General features: G+C 44.5%; 3 protein-coding genes across 3 annotated transcripts in view; all 3 read right to left on the bottom strand.

Annotated features, from left to right (window-relative positions):
- Window positions 1–750, bottom strand: part of LOC310808925 (WD repeat-containing protein on Y chromosome-like) — a gene marked incomplete at its 3' end in the record, with an annotated part of 15,892 nt that extends 15,142 nt beyond the window's left edge. Inside the window, exons 1-2 of the mRNA XM_083676024.1 lie at window positions 702–750; window positions 113–231 (exon numbers count right to left, since the gene is read on the bottom strand). Coding sequence (XP_083532150.1) covers window positions 113–231; window positions 702–735 — 153 coding nt within the window. The 5' untranslated portion in view covers window positions 736–750. The remainder of the gene's footprint in view (window positions 1–112; window positions 232–701) is intronic.
- Window positions 751–3,000: 2,250 nt separating this feature from the next.
- On the bottom strand, window positions 3,001–9,948 carry mapre1b (microtubule-associated protein, RP/EB family, member 1b). Its single transcript, XM_083674479.1, has 7 exons — window positions 9,808–9,948; window positions 8,678–8,801; window positions 7,640–7,785; window positions 6,378–6,576; window positions 5,692–5,801; window positions 5,294–5,446; window positions 3,001–4,761 (listed from the first exon to the last, which is right to left on the bottom strand). The coding sequence occupies exons 2-7, from the start codon at window positions 8,796–8,798 to the stop codon at window positions 4,711–4,713; spliced, it is 780 nt and encodes a 259-aa protein (XP_083530605.1). The 5' UTR covers window positions 8,799–8,801; window positions 9,808–9,948; the 3' UTR covers window positions 3,001–4,710.
- A 969-nt stretch (window positions 9,949–10,917) lies between these two features.
- Window positions 10,918–21,808, bottom strand: LOC310808923 (uncharacterized protein; the record flags this gene model as incomplete). Its single annotated transcript, XM_083676022.1, has 22 exons — window positions 10,918–11,689; window positions 11,973–12,094; window positions 12,350–12,419; window positions 12,775–12,860; window positions 13,155–13,303; window positions 13,740–13,830; window positions 14,005–14,150; window positions 14,330–14,414; window positions 14,615–14,798; window positions 15,071–15,183; window positions 15,298–15,377; window positions 15,556–15,600; window positions 15,696–16,169; window positions 16,575–16,716; window positions 16,882–16,989; window positions 17,202–17,351; window positions 17,609–17,686; window positions 18,448–18,609; window positions 18,835–20,268; window positions 20,796–20,993; window positions 21,321–21,466; window positions 21,694–21,808. The coding sequence occupies 22 exons, from the start codon at window positions 21,806–21,808 to the stop codon at window positions 11,440–11,442; spliced, it is 4,428 nt and encodes a 1,475-aa protein (XP_083532148.1). The 3' UTR covers window positions 10,918–11,439.
- Between the last annotated feature and the right edge of the window lie 1,071 nt (window positions 21,809–22,879).

Genomic DNA, 22,879 nt, shown 5'->3' with positions numbered 1-22,879 from the left:
TCTCACTCTCACTCTCTCTCTCACTCTTTCTCTCTCTAGCAGAGTAAGTGTGTAGGAGAAGTATACTTCCATGCTCTCTCTCTCTCTCACACACACACATACGGACACCCACCCAGTCCACACTGCCGTCGCAGTTAGTGTCCACCTTCATGAAGATGATGTCCAGATCTTCATCGTCAACTTCACCCATGATCTTCTTGATCGCATCGCGAAATTCGTCCATGTCCAGTCCTTTGAGAGAGAGAGAGAGAGAGAGAGAGAGAGAGAGAGAAAGAGAGAAGAAAGCTGTCAGAAACTAAAGCATTGATTGGGTGTGTTCATTACATAATCTAACAGACATGAAAATGAAGATGAATGGAATGAAGGCACATGTAAATAGCTAAAAAAAAAAAAGGGGATTGTAGGGTGCAGGAGGTGTTATCCTGGCACTGGTGTGGGAGAAAGGGAAAAGATATCATATGGATGAGAAGAGAGGGGGAAGAGAGGGGTCCTATGGATGAGAAGAAAGGGGGAGTAGAGGGGTTATATGGATGAGAAGAGAGAGGGAAGAGAGGGGTCATATGGATGAGAAGAGAGGGGGAGTAGAGGGGTCATATGGATGAGAAGAGAGGGGTCATATGGATGAGAAGAGAGGGGTCATATGGATGAGAAGAGAGGTCATGGATGAGAAGAGAGGGGGAGTAGAGGGGGACTCTACTCACCTCCGCCCCCATCGGTGTCGGCTTCATGGAACATGGCTTCGATGCGTCTGAGGTGCTCGTCGTTGATCTGGTCTTCCACCCGCCCCTGGTTCCTCTTCTGGCCCTCCTCATCAGGGTTCCCCACGCTGGGCTACACAGGAGGGGGCAGAGAGGGAGAGGGAACCCGGGGCCAGAACATCAACCATAGACCTGATCTATCCATATCTATGCAGAATACATCCCTCCCACTTGCCCGAAACATCGATCAAGAGTATAACAACATCAGTAGTTGAAACAGAGTCGGACACAGAGTCTCGCTGGTTAAAGTAGGCTAAGTTACCTGAGGTCCACTTGGTTTCTGTTTGTCTCCATCTGTGGGAGACCTGAAAACAAAGGTGGTCCATATCGCCAATTTAGAAGTAGTTCAATGTTGACAAAATGATTGATTAAAAACACTGTAACATCCACTGTAACTCCCTCCTTTGAGACAGTAACACCATAGATCAGTAACATCATGGTGGATGCACTTACCAGGTCTCTGAAGATGCCTTTGTTATGACTGTTACGTTTGCATTGCTGCCACTGGCCGAAGTAGTGGCCATGACTAACAGAACACCAACTTTTGTTTGGTTGTTTTGACTTGTTCAATAATGGAGCCATTCACAGAATGACTGCCATTCCAGAATTCCTCAGGCTCTTTGTGATGTCAGAGCTCTGGAATCTAAACTGACATAACATCTTTGGGCTTGACTTCAAGAGGACAACTGTACCAAGATTGTCTGTTTTTGTTAACACACTAACTTTATGACAGATTAAAGAATCAGGTTTTCTACCTCATCACTGAAATCTTCACTACACTCCACTTTACACCGACAAGAAAAAGACACGGTCAAAAAAACTAAACAAGCAACGTCAACGTGGAAATACTGTTTTATTGTTTGTAAGAAACTTGATTCAGCAAATACGACTTAAGAAATGAAATTAGAAAAGAAAACAAAAAATAGTTTCCCGCTGAGAGAGATATTGAAAGAGAGAGAAATTGACAAAAAAGGAGAGCAAAGTTGGCCAGAGGCCCACAGTGTACAAGAATCTGGGCACAGATTGTTGAGGGTCACGGGGGGAGATATGGTGAGAGCACCGCTACACCTATTTACACCCCCCATACTACAAGGGCTGCTTTCAGTGTGTGCATTAGAGTAATATCCTTCCAAATAACCACTCTACTTTATCATTCAGAACATCCCAAACAAACATACAACACAAAACATGGGACCAAAATGCCTACCGGGAATAGGGAATTGATCAAGGTCAGAGGTCACACATTGGCACAATATCAGACTGAAAGAGGCCACCGAGAGGCTGTCACTCCCCTCATTGCATATCTAATGCACTTCGTAAATAGCTTTTTTTTTTTAATAAGATTTGTCTTGGCATGACCCATACAATCAACCAAACAAACAAACAGGGTTGTTTAGTTGTAAAACAACAAGGTAGAGAGATGTGCTTCAGAACAAGAGACAGTAAACTCATCCAAGCTGTTGCTCTTATCAAATGAGTGGACTCGTTCAGCAAACATCGGCACAATGATTATCGACGAGTGTCAAAACATACATACATGCATGTCCCAAATCAATACATTCTGGAAAATGTTGTTTTTGAAGTGGTAGGCTAAGTAATCGCCAAAAAATGCATGAATGGTATTAGTATTGTGGTCCTTAAAAAAAGGCAACTTATAGACTAATATGAAAACAAAAAACAATATTTTAAAAGAGGACTACCAGGCATCAAGAGCCATTTGTAAGGTATTTTTGCATGACATTCAAACTTTCTTCATTGCCCTGTCAGTATCAAAGGCGTAGAAGGTACCAGATACTGAAATACCCTACCACTGTCAAACAAACTCTATCTGCTGCTCAGAAATGAGGCAGCTCACCTCATGAGAAAAGAAAAACCAGCTCAGCAGCCCAAAGGATCCCATGGGATCCCATTATTTTCCTATTTCTATACAGTACACATTATCTTATACGGTCTACTAGCAGAGTGGCTATGGACTATGTATGTTGTTCTAATTATTTCCAAGAGTCATTTCTAACGAGGCGTTTCAGCCAGTAGTCAGTGGCACCAGTTAAGTACAGTAACAGGTTCAGGAAACCAAATGAACCATGACTGGTATAAAATGTCACTGCCTTTTATCCCAGAGTGTTGCATGGAAGACTGGAAGTCAGTAACAGCCTAAAATCAGGGCTGGGGTGCAGTTGGATTTCAATTCAGTCAATTGAGGAAGTGATTTGAATTTACAATTCAAGAATGGAAAAAAACATTTGATATAAAAAGCTTCTCATTTTCAGTTTAATGACAAATCATTGAACATAAATTCCCCATTGTCATTGAATTCCTGAATGGACTGAATTGAAAATTCAACCGATCACAACCCTGCCTAAAACACTCAAGCTACTGCCAGATTCTCTAGACGTTTTTTTTTTATTATTTCAGAGCAGCAAAATAATAATAACAATAAGAGCTAAATTACAATACTTTAAATCGTTATTACAAACATTTGCCAAAAAACGAGAGTACATCAAAGTCACATCTATGTAGGTTTATGAAAAGGATTTAAGAAAAATGCATTAAGAATAAGGCAATTCATAAAACGTATAAAATCTCTGACCCATCTTGTACAGAGACTGGCAGTTCTATTTGCGGTCAGTGTTTTGGGCCTATGGACCTGTCCTGTTAGAAGAGTCTACATAATTACAATGGGTTCAAACCCAAAACTGTAATGTTCAAATCGAATTCGCCACAAATCAAGAAATGGAAAAAGGTCAAATGAAATAAAATAAAATATATATATTAGCAAAGACGTTGTCACGGACACCTTTTGCTTTGACACAAGAGGCCAAACATCTTGTGATGTTTGATCCCTGCCAGTGGACGAATTACAGAAAAGCCAACGACCAAAGTGGGTAATTTGGGATGGCTTTGGAGCTTGGACCAGGGAGTTACTGACATTGACGGTGCATATGCCTTCCAACATCCGAAAGACAAACAAAAACAAACATCAATCAATCACGCTAAAAGTATTCCACCATAAGATTGTAACTGTAACTTGTTTCTTCAGCTCAGCATTAAATATTGGCATGTTACTACGGTGCTGTTGTCTGAGAATGGCAGCCACCAGAAGCCATGTGTACATTTACGTGTAGGCTACAAATAAAAGCCACTTTTCTGGAATAAACAATTGCACATTAAATAGGGTCCATCTTCAGATCAGATGAGACCAAATGAGAGTAATGTGAAAAGAAAACTGGGTTTGGGGTGGACTGAACTGGTTAATAAAGTACATTTGAACCACATATTGAGCATATCTAAAAACCCTTTCTCTATTGACACAATTAGGAAATTATAAGACAAGTATCCACAAAAAAATTAAAATAAAATCAAAAACAAAAACGTGGCAAAGAGTGATAATTTAGAAAACAAACACATAAACAGAAGAAATACATGTACAAAAGTAGTGTGTGCGGGCGCCAATGAACTTGTACTCCTATTCCTGGAACAGACAAAGAGAAAAATGGGGGAGGGGGAAAAATAAAATAAAAAAGTAAAAAAAATAAAAATAGAAAAAGGGGAAAAAACAACAACAAAAGAAGCGGAATCTTACAGACAAGCAGACAAACGGACAGCTCACTCTTCTGGACCCAAACACACCAACATGGACGCCGCCTTCCAGAGTTGCTTCCGCTGACTCAGGCCAAAGGAAGACCCAGGGGGGCCTTCAGAGGAGGTACTTCAAACTTGACTGATTTCAACGTGAATTTACTAGACAAAAACATTTTCTTTTTTGATAGAGTCCATTCAGAAACCAAATGCATAACATGATCTGGTTATCTTGGGTAGAAAGAGAGAGGGGGTTGGGGGGGGGGGGGGGGTCAGGCTGGGTTGGGGGGGGGTTGTAGTTGTTGCTGATTGCAGAGTAGGGTTGAGGTGGGTGGGGAGTTGAGGGAGGGGGTATTAAAAGTTGCATCCAGTCTTAGAATTCCTCCTGGTCCTCTGACTCGGCGTCTGGTATGACAAAGCCCTCCTGAGAGCAGACAGACACGGACACACAGAGACAAAACAAAAGTTCTGGTTAGACGGCCATAGGTTACGCGTTTCAAATTGCTGTGATCTAAATACAAGTTTTGAACACATTGAATCAGGGGGTTTTCAATCCCAGTCCCCTCCCTCAGTCTGCATATACATTTGCTCTACAACCACTCCAACACACCAGATTCTAATCAGCCAATCATCAAGCCCTTCATTAGTTGAATACGGTGGGCTAGTGAGAAGGCTGAAAGAAATCTGCAGGACATTGACCCCCAAGAAGTGGAATTGTAAGCCCCTGTATTAAACCAATCAGGATAGAGGAAAACCATAAAATGGTTGGATCCCCAAGCAAGCAGTGTGACCATACTTATGGCATTCCGCTTAAACTACATGCCATTCCGCTGGTGGAATTTTAAGAAGGCATCAGCAGTTGCTTGAACCGAAACACATGGGCTTCAGGCTAAGAAGGCTGGAGGGTCGGCCCTGTGGAGGGAAGCTTTCTGCTACAGGTTTACGGTATGACTCACGTCTGTGGCGTATAGAATATCCACAATCCTTTGCAGTGTGGGGTCGCTGTCTACTTCCTTCTCTTGGCAGATGAGCTCGATGTTCCTCAGTTTGCCGAAGTAAAAGTCCCTCTCCTTCTCCATGTCCTGGATCGTAGACTTCAGTATATTCACCTGGTGTGCGAGGGGATTTGAACAATTTAACGCCCGTTTGATTTTACAGTAATGCCTACGGTGCATATTTTAACTGTAAGTACTTCTATAAAAGGGTAACAAAGGGGTATATGAATGAATGAATGAATACATACATGGATGGAGGGAAAGAGGGAGGCATGGATGGATAAATAGAATGAATGAATGAATGAATAAATAAATAAATAAATAAATAAATAAATAAATAAATAAATAAATGACAGTACCTCCTGGATGAGTTCTGCCCGATCCTCATCACCACCACCACCCAGAGGTCTTCTTGCGGAGCTGGGCGCCATTTTGGGTGCTACCTTGGCGACTGCGGCCCGCTGGGGAGCTAATCAACCGAATCAGAAAAGGAGGGGAGGAGAGAGGTGGTCAAAGGACAGCTCAGTAGATATCACCGTGGGATGACAAGTTCAATTATTCATCCAATTCATTTAACAGAGATCACGCACGTTTCTAAACATCTGGGGACGGTTTCACAGACAAGGCTTGAGCCTAGTCCGAGACTAAAAAGCGTCCTCAGCGGCAATTTGCCATTGAAAGTGTGAATTAGTCCAGGACTAGGCTTAAGCCTATAATGTGACAGTGCCAGAGTTCGCTAGACAGCTTTATCTTTCGCAGCCTCTTAACTGGGCCAACACCAACACACACCCCCCCCAATCACTTAAAGACAGCCAACAGCAGCCATTTCTTGCCAAAAGGTTATTCTTATTTTTTTTTTTTAAATAAATTAAAGTGTAAAAAAACAAATCCTGATGAAGGCTACAGGCTGAAATGCGTTAGCATATTTCTAAGTATTTTTTTTTCATATCTAGTTCCGTCGTCCTCCAAGAGTTTCTGAATTTCCTCTTCAAAACACAAGTGGAGCCCACCCCCTCCCCCCCAGCAGCAAGCGAGCCCATCTCACCAGCGTTGAGGATCTTCTTGGGCTTGTTGAGGGCCGACATGGCCGGGCTGGGCATGGGCATGGTGTCCTGTCCCTGGCGCGCCTCCACCGGGTCGTACTCCTTTCCATCATAGTTGGCGTCAAAGAACTTCTTGAACCACTGCACAAACTCAAAGTTGTCCTGGAACTTGCCTTTGATCAACTTGTCCACTGGGATGATCTAAAAAGGGGGAGTGGGGGGTGGGGGGACACGACACAGAGCCATGAGGTTTAGTGTGATCCAATCCCATGCTGGAAATATGGGTTAAATAAACACGTTGTGTCGTACAGTGTTGATTTGAAACAGGCATGCAGAGATGACTAATAGTAGTAAGGCTGTGGGAGACGGGATAGAACACAGACTACGAGACCAGGATCATCCATTCTGAAGGACGCCATCGGAGGGGATGGGACAAAATCCAAACTCTCTCGCCCTAATGCATTTCTCTCTCTCTCTGTCTGTCACACACACACACAGACAGAGACGCACATACACACACACACAGCAACTGCAAAGTCATGTCATCCAACTTGCGGTTGAGAACTAATTACTACCTAACAGAGTGGGTCTATGTAGGAGGCCAACAGGCCCTCTCTGCTGGCACAGAAAGGTAAATATCGGAGCACCAGAGCAGTGAAAGGCCATGCTAGCTCAGCAGTAAACACAATTAGCACGGACACAGCTGACATCATTAGAGCTCCCTCTCACACACACTTTCTTTCTTTCTCTCTCTCTCACACACACACACACACACACACACACGGGGTAAAGTCCAAGTCCAAACGAGAAGGCACAGATTAGGATTAGAGAACATCTAATTGAGACTACATTATTTAGGACCTTATGCATACGTGTGCGCGTTAAGACGTATCGACGGTTCTCCTCTGCGAGCCGACATACAGCGAAGACGGGAAGCCGTTTAAGATGACGAAAAGATAAAATACTAGTATCAAAGCGACAGATTCAAAGAGACACAAACAAACAAGCAGCACATGGGACGAGCGGAAGCACAAGTCTGGTTCTGTGTCCCACTCCCAATTCTCTTCCCGTCTCGGTGAAGTGTGTACTTGTGCACTCCCCCCTACATGGATTTTAAAAGCATAGGATTGGTGTGAGAGTGGTCTTCACAGAGGTCTCCACCACATCTCTTAGACCAGTCTGTTTCTTTTAAACCCATGCGAAGGGCACGCTTCGTGGGAGTGGGTAGAGGATTGGGACGCAGCGCACAGGGATTACCACTTACTTTGTCGACGCCCATCCGTTTGAAACTGGCCTGCAGTAGCTTGTAGTTGTGAATGTATTCATGCTCGAGCTTCGCCGTAAATTTGACTTTCTTCAAAGGCACACAGCCGGGGAAGAGCATGTCCATGAACTGGCAGTATGCCCCACCTTTGGGAGACAGAGAGAGAAAGAGAGAAACACACACACACAGTCAATACAAATCCTTTTTAACTGGGACCAACTGAGCCATTCATCTTAGACCACACAACAGCTAGATAAAAAGACAAACATAACTTGCCCTTGACATCTAAGCTGTCAAAATGTATCATAGTTTGGAGCTACAATGTGCATCCTCTCTCTCTCTCATCAAAACAGACTTTTAAGATACAACACTTTCTCATCAGTAAAGACTCACACAGGCCTGCAAGCCTCTCATCAAGGCGATAACCGTTTCAGTTTATTCAAAAGCTCACTGAAACAGGCTCAAAGGCTAACAGCTCCAGGCTGTGATGACAGCGCTGTTTGCCTCGTGCGGTCATGCACTCTGCCTAACCTGCATGCTGTTATCCAGACTCTTAGTCATTAGACCATGGAGAGTACTTAACACTGCTTATGTATGACCTGGTCAGGTGGCCAGGCTACAGAACCGTCTGCATGTGTCTTTATTCATACCATACCTGGGTTCAAATTATATATGCCATTTAGCTGACGCTTTTATCCAAAGCGACTTACATTGCAGTGAGTGCATACATTTCAGTATATAGGGTCCCAGCGGGAATCAAACCCACAACCTAAGCGTTGTTAGCGCCATGCTCTACCAACTGAGCCACAGAGGACCACAAGTTGTATTTGAAACCCTTCCAAATACATTGCGCGTATGCTTTAGCCTGTCTGGAGTGCCAGATGGACGGGGTTGGCACTTTTAGGACTATACCATTGGTTCAATTGCACCAGGTAAAACACAAATCGTGCACAGACAAGTATTGGAATGGTTTCAGCGACTATTTGACCCCAGGTCCGATTGGTACAAACGCTCAGTGGTGCCCGGGGAGAGGCTCACCTGAACACAACAGCTCCACCTTGGTGAGGTTGATCTGTAGAGACTCGTTGATCCAGGCCAGCATGTCATGGCGACTCAAGTTGTCACTGGTCACTGAGGTTGAGTAAACGTTCACAGCCATTTTCTGTTAAAAAAACAAACAAAAGATGGAGAGGTTGCTTTACATGTCACATCAACATAACGAAACATTTCTCCAATGCTGCAGAGTGGTTGACAAACCGGTTGAGAGAACTCCCTGGACTGCTTGCTGAAATTCAGAGAAATCGAATTGAGTATTGATCCATTTCTCTATAGGCCTACAACAACCCCACTTTACCATCTAGGCTAGATGTCTGTAATTGATCTAAATCTATGAATGTATGTAGGTGACAGCCCAGAAGATTATGACTGCAGAATCAGATGAGCAAATTCAGCAACAGTGACTCAGACCCCTGGGGCTGGTCATCCAGCCTATCTCTGCTGCTCCCTTGGCCTTGGGTTAGAAATGTCTTCCAAAACAGCTGCAGCTATATCAGCTCGCTCAGACCCTAGTAAAAAAAATAAAAAAATGTCTGGCAAACTGGTGGTCGTAGCTGAACAGCACAGGTGACAATCGCATTGTCATCCTTACATTAATGCTAACTTACAGCTGGCTAAATACATTAGTTTGAAAACCAGCTTCTCAGATTCTCAGACAGCTGTGACTGGGGAAATTGCTGGGATGGGAGTAACCTGGCTAGCTAACGTTAGCTTCTTTGCTAGTGCTGGCATGCAAATATTCTTGCTAGCAAGCTAGCACAGGCCTCGCAAGATATTAGTTGACGTTAGATACCAGCTGACAAAATCTAGGTGAGGAAGCACAAGTCGTCAAATTGCACATGTGAGAGCTTCACGTTTCGGTTTGATAGTTTACCCAACCACCTGGCCATCAGAGTTATATTTTCCACATGTAGCTATCTAGATAGCTGGATCAGTTAGCAATATTTTCCCCGCCCTACCCGGTGCAGGCTAGCGTGCTAACACACTCAACCCTCCCCTTATCGGCCATTCAACTCAATTTGGATTTGGTGCGCCCCCCCTACTATAATGTTAGCATGCTAGACATGTTAGCCGTTCTCCAAATGTCAAATATTGCTTACCAAGACACTTACCAAGAAGCAAATGGCGTTCACAGGTTTCAATTCGTTCTAATATATTAATTCTACGTCAACTGTATCTCATATAAATACAGGCGTAAGTGGTTGTAGCTCTTTTCTTCTCTTGTGATTGCCAGTTCAGCTCGCCGGCGGGTTGATTCCTTTCAGTGCAACTGCGTTTGTTCTCAAAAGACGTCAGGGCGTAACGTCTGGACGTCGGCTTGATCTCATTGGATGAGACAAGCGGCAGCTTGGGCGAGGCCAGACTACCTTTTAACACTTTCTATGCCAACTTTTCGAATATGTATCATCATTGGCCACATAACATTTTAACTCCGGTCCAGAAGTTAGACATAACCTTTTACTTCCATGAAGTTAGACATAACCTTGTTTCGTCTTATAAACTGAATGCTTGTCTTGTATTTTTTTTTTTTTAAATCTTGTCTTGTATTTTTGTATATAAGAAGCCTCTAAGACACTCTACCATTACTGTGAAAGTGTCTGAATGGGCTCTTTTCACAAGAGGCTCGATCACATGCATGATGCACGCATGCACACACACATTGTATGACAATACAGAGAGAGGCACAGAGAGACAGACAGACAGACAGACAGACAGACAGACAGACACACACACACAGACAAATGAGGTCATTATCTGTGTAAGGACATTGGGACATTTTCAGTGAAGGAATTCCAGTATGAGCCGATTATGAAAGGGAAGTTTCAAGAGCTAGGAGATGGCATCTGTAGTGTTAATGTGATGATGTCACTCACTACACAATACACTGGGCTACACTATCAACTGGCAAACATCTAGTCAAATGACTAACTACATCCATGAGATGAGTGTTGAGAATGAATGTTAATTAACAGTGCAGTTTCTTGATAGGTGATGCTTTTGTGTTCCCTACTCCCTACTCTAGTTTGTCCAAAGAATCCATTTTGAGCATCAGAATGATCCAATGTAATGGACATACATACAATAAAGACAATAAATACATTAAATAACAACTGTATTTGTAGTTCACACAGCAATTACCTCACAATTACACTCCCACCACACCCAATAGAAAAACAACCAGATAACTGCTGGTCCTCACATGATTATAGTGAAACATGATTACAATTACATTGTGTTAAAAACTCATTCAATTGATATCTTGTGCATAATCAAGAAACATTTCATCAAACATTCAATCGCTGTCAAAATACTTTACAATATCATTTTAATATCTAGCACTAAAAACCTTCCAATTATATTTACAAAAGTTGGATTTAATATACAGTACAAGGTGGTTTGGCAGCAGTGGGAGATACAGTATGTACTGTAAATGTATGACTATCATCGAGCACCATAGAGAGAGGTAGATTGTTGAAAAGTCTCTCGACATCTTGGTTAAAAACACTGCAGACAGCTTTGACCCGGACAGAAAGTGACAGTGCACATAAGTAGGGAGGCCAAGGACATCATGTGATCTCATTAAAAACAACAAATATACAAATATGAAAAATAACAATACTTCAAACAGACGGCAAACATTTAGCATCCTAAAAATAGACTTTAAAAATGTCGGAAATTAATCAGAACCCAATAAGGGGATGATAAAAAAACAACAACAACACTGAGTCTCAGAATCCTGTTGGTCAATACAGGGGGGCGTAACCTAGAGCTCCTCCTGTTAGCATCCTCTCTTCCCCCATCTCAGTGGCTGTTGCTAGGAAACCTTGTGGCTGAGGAGGGTAGGGCGGAAGCTGCTCGCAGGCGAAGTAGTCTTTGAGGGGGGCGAAGAGGTGGCGAATGACAGGGACACTCCACGACTTCCCCAGGACCATCTGCCTCTGCTGGCGGTTCATGTTCTTCACGTCCGTGTAGTGCTTTGGGAAACCAAAGATCCTGGAAGGAGGGACAGGTGAAAACCCCAAAAAGAAAACGGTTAACTTCAAGAAGAGAAACGAGATCCTGGGAAACTGGTCCAGTCTAGTGGTTAGCCCTGTCATCTCCGGACTAAGAATGCAGAAAAGGGCAGGGGTTCAAATCCTGCCATCATCTTATATATAATGTCATCCTCCCTCATCTATCTGCTCCTCAATTTCAAACTGTCTCGAAGAATCAATATGAAAAGAAGAAAAATAACTAAAAGAATAAGTGGCAAATGAAACAAGAAAGAGAAGAGTACTTCTCCAGCTCAGTGATCCACAGGTTGTCCTCCTTGCCGTTCACCATCACAGGGCACTTGCTCTCGGCCTTCCCCTGCTTCAGAGAGTTGGACTTGGTGGTGATGGTCCGCACTTTGATGTACTGTGCCAACAGAACACATAAAACAACAAGATAAACAACAATATAAAACATCAAAGAATTCACTTGGATACAGTGGCCATTGGAACAAGGAATAATACTGAATTATGTCAGATGGAAAGCATGAAAAAAAAGTATGAAAGCAACATGACAGCAAGTTTTGAAAGAACACAAACAGGACCACAACAGGAACACAAACAGGACTGGTACGGTTAAGGTTTAGGAAACAAGTATAGGACTGGATGAGATTGTTCTGACCTTGGCTTCCCTTCCGACCTCGAGGCAGTCCTGAAGGCTGAGTTTGTCCTTCTGGGAGGCAATAATGGGTCTGGAGGAACACAAACACACACATGATCAAACAAAGACTGTAGACTCTCAAACAAATCCCACAGGAAGGAAACTGACCTTAAACCAGCGAGTTAGTCAGAAAGGTTACCCAACCAGGGGCATGTATGAGATATCTGTATCAACCCAAGAAATTATTGTTTGAAGGATGTCACATTGTTTGCAACACCTGAGATTCTGGATCTTTCGGCACATACACACAGAAGAGGGAGGATCAATTTAATTACTCTTTTTCATTTTAAATATCAGTGATTTGTTTTTCAAATCGGGTTGATGACATATGGATCAGAGATGCTATAGGTAGCTTGATGACAGATAATCAGATGTGTAACTCATACCTGTTCATGCCAGGGATGTTCCCCCAGAAGTACCTGGCTCTGTGGGCCGGGCTCACCTTCACAGCATCCAGCAGCACTGGGTTACACTGTCAACCACACCACACAAGTTTTAGACTACAGTCAATCCTAAAACAGAAACCTGAATAACAACATACACTGAGTTACTCTATAACAACTCGTAACAATGTAAATCACTCTGGTAACAACTTTGAAACTATGAAGCAATCGCAAACGGATTATTCAATCACTATCACAACATCTGAATACAATGTTGTTACAACGATAACCAACAGTGATTACTACGCAAATATATGCGGAACTTCAATGTAAAGCGTGACAGATATGGGGTAAAAAGCGGAAGAAAGAGGAGAGTCACCGACCTCCAGGAAGCGACAGATGGCATCCTTGTCCTTGCCGGCCATGAACACCACGTTCTCAAACAGCCAGAAGAACGGGCGAGGGTCTTCCTCTTTAGGCTTCAGGATGTGAAGCAGCCTGTAGTACTCGAAAAACAGACGACCGGAACCCTCTGCAGGGAAGGAACACACAGCAACAGGTCCCGTTACATCATCAACCAGAGACACTCAACCCTGGTCCTGGAGAGCCGCAGCGAATCCACGTTTTTGTCCCCGCCTAGGGCTGCTATCACACCTAGTATCATCGCCTAGCATCAACTGATCTTCAGAACATTGATGTAGTGAATCAGCTGTGTCAGGACTGCGGCTCTCTAGGACCAGGAGTGAGGATCACCGTGTGAGGAGGAAAACGAATAAAGGAACCGATAGGAGCAAAAAGTAGCTCATGGACAGATTCACTACTTCTCTATTTCTCATCAGTCATAGTCTTACACTGCCCTCTATTGGTAATATCTAATAAATACTAGACATAGAGGGAGAGAAACGCATCAATAATTGAATCAAGACACTATTGATCACAAACGGTAAATATTTTAATCACACACATACCATATAATCCCTTCCGGGCTGGATTGACGATGGATAAGTCGTTGCAAGGGCTTCCTCCAATGAGTAGATCAAATGGACCCCATTTCTCAATCTGGAATTGGAAAGTAAGATTGTCGTATACATTAAATATAGAGACACAATTCTAGGCCTACTTGAGTGGTTAATTATTTTCTGCCATAATGGAAAAATCTTAGTCCACACTTGCTCATCATTGGGTGCATTGTACTCACACCATGAAACATCATTAAGCAAAAGAAAAACATACATGTTGTTTGGTGATCTCCCGCACATCGTCCACATGTATGATCTTGCCGTCATGGTTGATGACAGAGACAGCAATGGATTCCTCACAGATCTCTGATGCCACATATGTCTCCACCTTGAAGCCCAGGTCTTTCAGCACCAGGTAACCTGGGGTCAGATGAAGACACGTATAAAACATGTTTTTCATAATAACAAACTTGTTATATGTTATTGCATAAAATCTTTGATCTCTCCCTTCTACCGCAGAGGGTATAGTAGAATCAGAACAGTAGAATTAGAACAGTAGAATCAGAACAGCAGAATGTTCTGTTGGTGTGCCTGCTGACCTGTGGCGATCCCATCGAACAGCGAGAGGACCCTGATTGGCCGGCGCAGGTTGGCAGGGATTGATGGGTAGACACGGTGAGGCTCCTAGAGAGGCAAAGTTCAAACACACTCATTCACTTACTGACCAATCATTCACCTCATAATGAACAATACTAACAAGGCACATCACCTGACCAGGAAACACTGTGGGCCCCCGTTGCCTGGTTCTACAAATCAATCGTATTGAAATGAAGTGCCGTCCACCTAATGTTACAATAACAAGCCCCTATTTCTAGGCCACTCACAAACTCCATGGCACTGTTGTTGGCGAAGAAGGTCTGAACACGGATGCTCCAGTCCAGCCGGGGTTTGAGGGTACCGTGGAGGTGGTTAGGCTGGCACAGGTAGCAGATCCACGGGTCCACCTCCTTCAGAGAGTCAAAGGTACCAGGCCCCACCAGGATGTTCAGACAGTCCAGGCAGAAGGAGCTGGGAAGAGGACAGGACGGGTGATCTAGCTAGCTCACATCAAAACTATCATGTGTTTGTGAGCAACGTCAGAGTATTGAAACTGTATGGGACATCTTGTACTATGTGTATGAGACTGACAGAGTTGATTTACACACATAAAACACTGAAGATACAAACGCATCCACAGATGAGGAGAGAAGAGAATCGGCACGAGACGGTTGTATCGATGCTGTGTATTCATACGATTTGGGAGAGAACAGGTAGGTAGCAGAGACGCTAGGCTAACTCACCGACAGCAGCTGTCGTGGCCACACAGGATGACCTCCAGACCAGAGCAGCACACCGTGCAGTAGGACTGGTAGCCGTCCTCGTCATAGCGATACAGAGTCTCTGTGAAGTTGCCCTGTCGGAAGGGGAATATTCAGCGTTACCACAATTCAAGAATAAAGAGTTATTAGAATTGTAAAATACTACAGTAGAAAGAACTGTAAGAGAGTTCGATGTTTTGCTTTCTTACTTTGCATTTGGAACAGAGACTTCCTTCGAATAGCGGATGAAAGATCTCAATGTCGTCTGTTCCGCAGCAAAGGCAGAACTCTGCGGAAAGATAATAATAATAAAAAAAAGTGAATGAACGAGTGCCTGATTTTGGTTGAGTCAACAAAAGAATGAACAAATAAGATGTCTAATTATAATCTTAGGATATGTCATTATTCACAATTCCTAAAATAAAAAATAAAATAAAAAGTGTGCAGATATTGGCACAGCCTCTTACTTTCAATGTCGTTTCCCTTGTCCAAAACCTTGCGCACCATTTCCTCTGGAAAACAAATGTAAACAAACGTAAACAAACAAACAAACAGGATGTAGATCTCTGGTCTCCAGATCAACATCTTTAAAATTCTGCAGCCTTACCTCTTAACATCTGGTTTGGTTGAACGTAGGCTTTGCTCTCCTCCTCGGCTTTGTAGTAAGATCTGGGTCTTTTGTGTGGCGGTTGGTACTCAGGGTCTGTCTTCTTCCACTTGGCAGCTTTCACACTGGGTGGCTGGGGCTTGGGCTCTGGGTCTACATCCGAATCTGAGTCTGGTGTTTGAAAGTCTGGGTCTATCTTCTTTGCCCTGGCACTTTTCACACAGCGTGGTTGGGGCTTGTGTTTGGGATCGAGGTCTACATCCGAGTCTGACTCTGGTGGTGGCAGGTTGAAAGAGCCGTCCTCGCACATGTTCAGAGACAACTTGTTCAAGCACACAGACACCTGCTTCAGCTTGGTGGGTATTTGAATGTCCGGGCTGCTGCTCTTAGAGGTGGGCTTCATCACACTGAAACTGGATGACTTCTGACTGGTCACCTTCGTCTTGCCGTTGAGTGTCTCTTTTTTTAAAGCGGCTGTAAACAAACAAACAATAGCTTAGTTGATCTATCCAACCCTTATCATGAAGGTTGTCTTATCACACCGGTTGTAACTGTAGTATTAGGACATACAGTGAATACAAGTATTTAGACCCCTTCACTTTTTCCACATTTTACGTGTTACGTTACAGCCTTACTCTAAAATGGATTAAATAATTTTTTTCCCCTCATCAACCTACACACAATACCCCATAATGACAAAGCCAAAACAGGTTTTTAGAAATGTTTGCTAATTTATTAAAAATAAAAAACTGAAATATCACATAAGTTTTCCCTTATCATTATGGGTATTGTGAATTTAATCCATTTTAGAATAAGGCTGTAACATAACAAAATGTGGAAAAAGTGAAGGGGTCTGAATACTTTTTGAATGCACCGTACTTTGTATGTCAAGCGGGGGTCTGAAGCCCTCTGGTCCAGTGGGTTTGAACCCCCCAAAGGCCCAGTCCAACATCACTCTCAGGTGTTCATCTCTGTCATCAGACCCCAGGGAGAACACCTTCCTACACCTCTCAACGGACACCTAGGGATAGGGCACAGATAGAAGAGACACACGGTGAGATGGGATACACACACTTAGCACAGAACGCAACCAGGGAGCATACAATCACACATTGACATGCATGTGTACGCACACACTGACACACACATACACACACACACACACGCACGCACACAGCAGTCTGACCTGTAGCGACTGGAAGATGGCGTCCCTGTAGGTGGTCAGAGTGGCGAAGGAGTTGGCACAGAAGCACTGGGCGAAGGCAGCGAAGGGAATGAGCCCCTCAGTGTCGACCTGAAAACAACCAGGAATAGTGTTGACTTGATTTGACTTCTATTTAATTCAAATCAACTCTAATTACACGACTAAATTATTCAGAATATACAGTGGTGAAAAACAGTGGTGAAACACTCACAGACAGATGAGTAATAGAGCCTTTACTAATAATTGAGTTGCAGTATCAAAATCATATATAATAAAAAGAGCTCTTCTTTATCCCTTCTTACCTCTGAGAACAGGCCGTCCCCAAACCACTCCACCTTCCTCATCCCGTCTGAGGCCTGCCTGGTCTTCCACACCTGGACCATCCCGGGCCAGATGGAGTAGCCCTCCACCTGGCCCCACACCAGCTCCCCCACCCCATAGCCCTTACCATCCTACACACACACATATACACACACACACACACACACACACACACACACACACACACACACACACACACACACACACACACACACACATCAGTCCTGTACCTTCACACATAGCTAGTGGGACTGAATGTTGAAATACATTGAAATCGATTGTTAACTCAATATAGGTATACCGATAGTTATGATCATGTAAATCAGGGTAAAGGCTTTTCTTCAACACACTACTAAAGAGCAGGTAATGAATGTACACAGGTGCATACCTGGTACAAGGGGGGAGACTTCTTAGAAGGCCTCTCTGGGGTTGATGTGACCATGGGATGGACAGTGTTACCTTTGGACTGGGGGGGGGGGGGGTCAATGAGAGACAAAGACTCAAAGACTTAAAAATATCTCTCACACCACACATAACTATATTTCTGTCAGCATGTATCAGAGGTGTATGAAAATGAAAATACAATCCAACAGGACACAAATACAAAAATGTACCTTTCGCGTCAAACAAATGACGTCGTCATCATCTTCGTCATCATCAATGAGAATGGACTCCTCTATTTTGGGCTCTGGCACTATGGATAAATCTTTATTAACAATATATATATATATATATATATATATATAAAGAATTGATATAAATTCAATATATATTGAATTGAATTTGTTGTCAGAATTAATAATCAGTTTATATAGTCAGTTTCCTCACCTGTGCTTGTGACTGGCCCGGTGGTGTTAGGCTCAGCAACATCAGTCAGGTCTATGACATCTGAAAGCAACATATCATGTTATGGAAGACTCTTAAACACTACACACACACACACACACACACACACACACACACACACACACACACACACACACAAAGACACAATGCAATGCTTACCAAGCTGAGGGTGATGAGGATCAATCATAAAATTCAAATAACAATGTGTGTTATTTACATTCTGAAAGTTTCCCTTCATCAAAAAGGAAAACTACTTTGTGATGATGTACTTCCTCTAAACTAGCAGCTATTCAAGCAGAGGCTTTTGGAGGTGACTGTTTTAATCTTACCAGATGAGCTGTCACACACCAGTGGTTCCATCAAACTCTCTGGTGATCTTACATCACGTGGGGGAGAGGCGGCCAGGACACCATCCTGACTGTCATCTGTGAGCTCGTCTTCATCACACTCCAATAATAGTGCTGGCTTCTGTGTGACGTCCTCTTTGTCAACCTCTTTCACATCGCTGTCCAGTAGGCCTTCTTTACCGTTTCTCTCAAATGCCTGGACATACACACACACATACAAAAATGTCAAGAACCATAAAAAACATTAGATATGGTATTTTCCCTTCTTCTGTAATGATTTTGTATGTGTTCTACAGTAACATTCCAACATCACTTTCCATCTTCATAATACAGCGTTTCTACGTTTTCCATTGTGTTTAGTGTTACATGTTCATCCTGCATGTAACATCTGCATATGCTGTATGCTAGTCCGGTTACCTACCTGGGCGAAGACCGTGTCCCTATGCAGGGACCTAGGCACAGCTAGCAGGCTGAGGATCAACCTCCGTAGGATGGATCCCTGGCCCATGCTCCTCAGCACGTTTCCCCAGTCCTCCTCCATAGATGCCCCGGGCCGGACAGAGCCAGCCTCCTTCTTCTGGGTCTTTGACATGTACACCAGGTACTCCTCGGTGAGCTGGGCGCCACACAGCCCTATCTGGGCCCCCATCTCGGCCACCACCCGCCCCTTCACCTTCATCCTCCCCCCGGGCCTCAGGAGCACGGCCATGTTCCTCAGGCCCACGTCGGACAGAGGCAGGCTCTCCGCCAGGCTCTGGGTTACCGCCTTGTAGAAGGAAAAAGCGTCCTCCAGGAACCAGTCCGGACCGCTACCGCAGCTGCCGCTGCTCCCACCGCCAACACCCGCCAGCTCAGCTTTGTGCTTAGACAGGAAGGTCTGGACATGGGCGCCCCCCGCATTGATCTCTGCCCCCGGGAGGCGGTTCCTCTCGTCATCGAGGAGCGCGAGGTCGCGGCGCCTGAGGAAGCGCTCCACGGCGGGCGGGTGGAGGAAGCTGGTGGCGTAGGAGTGCAGCAGCGCGGAGGCCTCCCGCAGGACCCCCGCCAGCTCCGTGCCCCCCCTCTCTTGAGCCTCCTGGAAGGCACACAGGGGCTCCAGGGCATGGCCCAGGAACAGCAGCGCCAGCCTGAGTTTGAGGTCCCTCAGACGGGCACAGATCTGCTCAGCGTCCCCCTCATCGCCGCCCCGCGACTCAAAGTACTGGACCAGGTCGGACCACGCCGTGGACATCTTCTGGGCGGTCCTGCCCAGGAAGAGGCACTGGGAGGAGACGGGGAGGAGGGGGTTAAACGACCGGCCCATGTCGGCAAACAGCACCTTCAGGTTGTCATTGATGCCAGAGCAGGTGAAGTCGTGGTGGTGGATATCTTTAAGCAGCTCCAGGACGGGCTGGGTCAGCGCCGTCACCCCCTGGTGGCACGCCCGCCCGGCCAGGCTCGGGACCCCACACAGGGACATCACCTCAGGGTTCAAGGCTCGGAGCCCAGCTACGAAGACCTCGCTGGACCCCGCGTCACCGTTACAATAGAACATAGCCAGGTTGGCTGCAGGCAGCTCAAACCTTTTCAGCGTCTCCACCAGGCAGTCCAGCTCTGCAGCCGATGTCTCGTCCCGTGGCTGGAGGGTGTCCAGCAGGCTGACATGTTTGACCCCCAAACCCTGGTGGAAGTAGCCTATCAGAGCCACACTGGCAGTCTCTCCTTCCCCCAGCTCCACCCCTCGGTACAGGTATAGGCAGTAGGGAGTGTGGGAGCAGGTGGTGGAGATGTCCTGGGGGTACTGGTGCCCCAGTATGTGTCTGGCTGTAGGCCTTGAAACCTGACCCTGATCTGAGCCAGACCTGGACCGGTGTTTCTGTATGAAACGCAGCATACTGAGGCTGCAGGGGGAAAAACCCTTCTCCTCCTCCTCCATGTCTTCTTTCTCTTCCTCCTCCATGTCTTCTTTCTCCTCCTCCTCCATGCCTTCTTTCTCCTCTTCCTCCGTCGTTTTCTTCCTCTCCACCCTGCTCTGACCTGTCTGTGCGTCCGGCGCTGTCTCCAAGGTCCGGCAGGGACTCTCTGAGACCTCTACTTTCTCAGCTTTGTTGGAAACAAGACAACATGATGAACAAAACATAAAGTGGTTACATCATATCATGCAAAACATCATAGTGGTTACTCACAAAATGAATGATTGAAAATACAGAGAGAGGGAGAGAGAGAGAGAGAGAGAGAGACACAGAGAGATAGATAGAGAGACAGGGTTGTAGAGAGAGAGAGACAGAGAGAGAGAGACAAAGAGAGGCAGAGAGAGGGAGAGAGACAGAGACAGAGACATACACACACTCACAGCCACACAGACACACACAGAGAAAAAGAATTTAGAGAGAGTTGAGTTGCAGTCTTACAGAAGCTGAGCTGTGTGAGGGCCTTGTGTCGTGGTGGTGGTTTGGCAGGCAGCATGGTCTGTCCTCCCCGAGCCTCCAGAGCGTTGTAATCCCGGTCGCTGTGGTTGGAGTCAAAGAACGTCTTGAACCACTGGAGGAAGTCCAGGGTCTCCTCCAGGCTCCCTCGGATCAGATCCTTGATGGGGATGGACTAGGGGAATGAGAGAGGTTGTAGAAGATGACATTAATGGATAGTAATGGCATTAATGGATGGATTTATAATGGCATATGTTGCGTTTCTTTTAACTGTGTAATTCATGCATTAGCAATATAAGTTAATGTATAGTGCACCATTACTACATGACTGAAGTTGCATGAAAATAACAAAAACAAATACTTAAAATGTGTGTCATTTTGCTGCAACTAAATTGTCCTCTTAGACGCAATGAAGATATACTGATATTGAAGTGAATTCTATCATGGTATATGATGTTAGCCAATCATGCCCATGCGATTCGTTGAGTGCAGGTTAACTCACTTTGACCACACCTGTCCTCCTGAAGCTGGCCTGCAGCACATTGTAGTTGTGTCTGAAGTCCACCTGGCCTGCGGCTTGGAACCTGACCCTGTGCAGGTCCACAGAACCGGGGAACACCAGGTCCATCAGTTGGCAGAACGCAGCACCTGGTCAACACAGGAGAACAAAACATGCTGTTAGTGTTATACACCAAACAAACTAATACATAAAATGTTGCTTTCTTTACTTCTTTACTTCTTTCTGTGGTTTCTACTGTACCAGCAGCAATTTGCTTTGCATATGGACCTTTACTAAATTACAGAGAATGTAATATACCTGTAATATCCATCTAGTTATTAGTTGCAGGTATCAGGTGTGATGGAAACATTTGTACCTGAGCATGTTTGCTCCACCTTGGAGAACCTGGTCTGCAGGGATGCGTTGAGCCAAGCCAGCAGCTCATAGTGGTTGTGCTTTCCCCCAGGTTTGAGCTTCACATTCAGAGCCATCTCCACCTGTTTATAAACAACATAACTAGGCTATAACAATGTAATAACATATAACAACAAAACGATTCTTATGACACATGATAGTAGGCTAGATATATAATGTATCAAGTCAAACGAACCTCCACTGTCTACTTTCGTGATCATAGTTTTAGATCAATTAAGGGCAGAGCCAAAATTCCCAATCACCAAATCCTAGATTTATTTTAACACATTTTAATCACTGTAGTCACTTTCCTCAACACAAAGTTTGCTAATTAGAATGTTGCCTCGCCCGCCACCGTGCTTTTTTCCCGCGAAAAGACCGGCAAACTTTGTCCCATTGCCGTGAACCAATCGTGACAACATTCACTGACACATCTGGGACCGCGACTACAGCGATGGGAGAGGTTCGTCTTTAACCACTGATCCAGATACATTTCATTTCCCCTGCAGGGCTGGGAGGGTCTAATCTGATCCCTGGTCGGTGGTTAAAGTGTAATTTCTGCCATGAGCATGACAGGAGGCAGCCATGCTGGCTCTTGAATGCATTGTGGGAAAACGCTTACAGGAAACATCAGAGGCACACTGGAGAAGATCATCACCAGAATCCCCAAAGACTGACATTCTTTCAGTTCCCTAATTTCGTCCCAAATTGGAAGAGAAGTAGACTATTTGAGTGGTGTTGTCTTGACACCGGTAGCCTAATCAATGACTGTTTAGGCTACATAGTTTTACAACAATAAACCCATGCTTTCATTTTCATTATCAGTATAGAATTAATCAAACATTAAAAACAACTAAATATTCAAAGTAGGCCCTACAAATAAGCACAATTAAAAGTAACAAATGTAATGATTGTCTAAATTATGCTCACAATTACATTTTGCATAAAGCCTGAATAATGTCAAAACGAGTACAACTTGATCAAAACAATAGCAACTAGCCTTTGGTGTTGCCTGGGGGTTGGATTCAATGGCTATGAGGTTTGCGCACCATAGGGATTGTAAATATAATAGGCTACTGTACCCCACACGTGAACACATTGTTTCGAGAAGGTACACTCGCTAGAAACTAGCTATCCCTGCTCACAAC

The sequence above is a fragment of the Argentina silus genome (assembly GCF_951799395.1).
Source record: "Argentina silus genome assembly, chromosome: 8".
Classification (NCBI taxonomy): domain Eukaryota; kingdom Metazoa; phylum Chordata; class Actinopteri; order Argentiniformes; family Argentinidae; genus Argentina; species Argentina silus.
Note: the sequence above shows the minus strand (reverse complement) of the source record. Positions and strands in the feature narration are given on the sequence as shown.

What these genes read in the sequence shown, in the direction of transcription:
- mapre1b (XM_083674479.1), bottom strand. Translation starts at nt 8,798, where the DNA reads ATGGCTGTGAACGTTTACTCAACCTCAGTGACCAGTGACAACTTGAGT. An exon ending in GGTGGAGCTGTTGTGTTCAG is followed by an intron (nt 7,786 to 8,677) that starts GTGAGCCTCTCC and finishes TGTCTCCCAAAG; the next exon opens with GTGGGGCATACTGCCAGTTC. An exon ending in CAAGAAGATCCTCAACGCTG is followed by an intron (nt 5,802 to 6,377) that starts GTGAGATGGGCT and finishes TCGGTTGATTAG; the next exon opens with CTCCCCAGCGGGCCGCAGTC.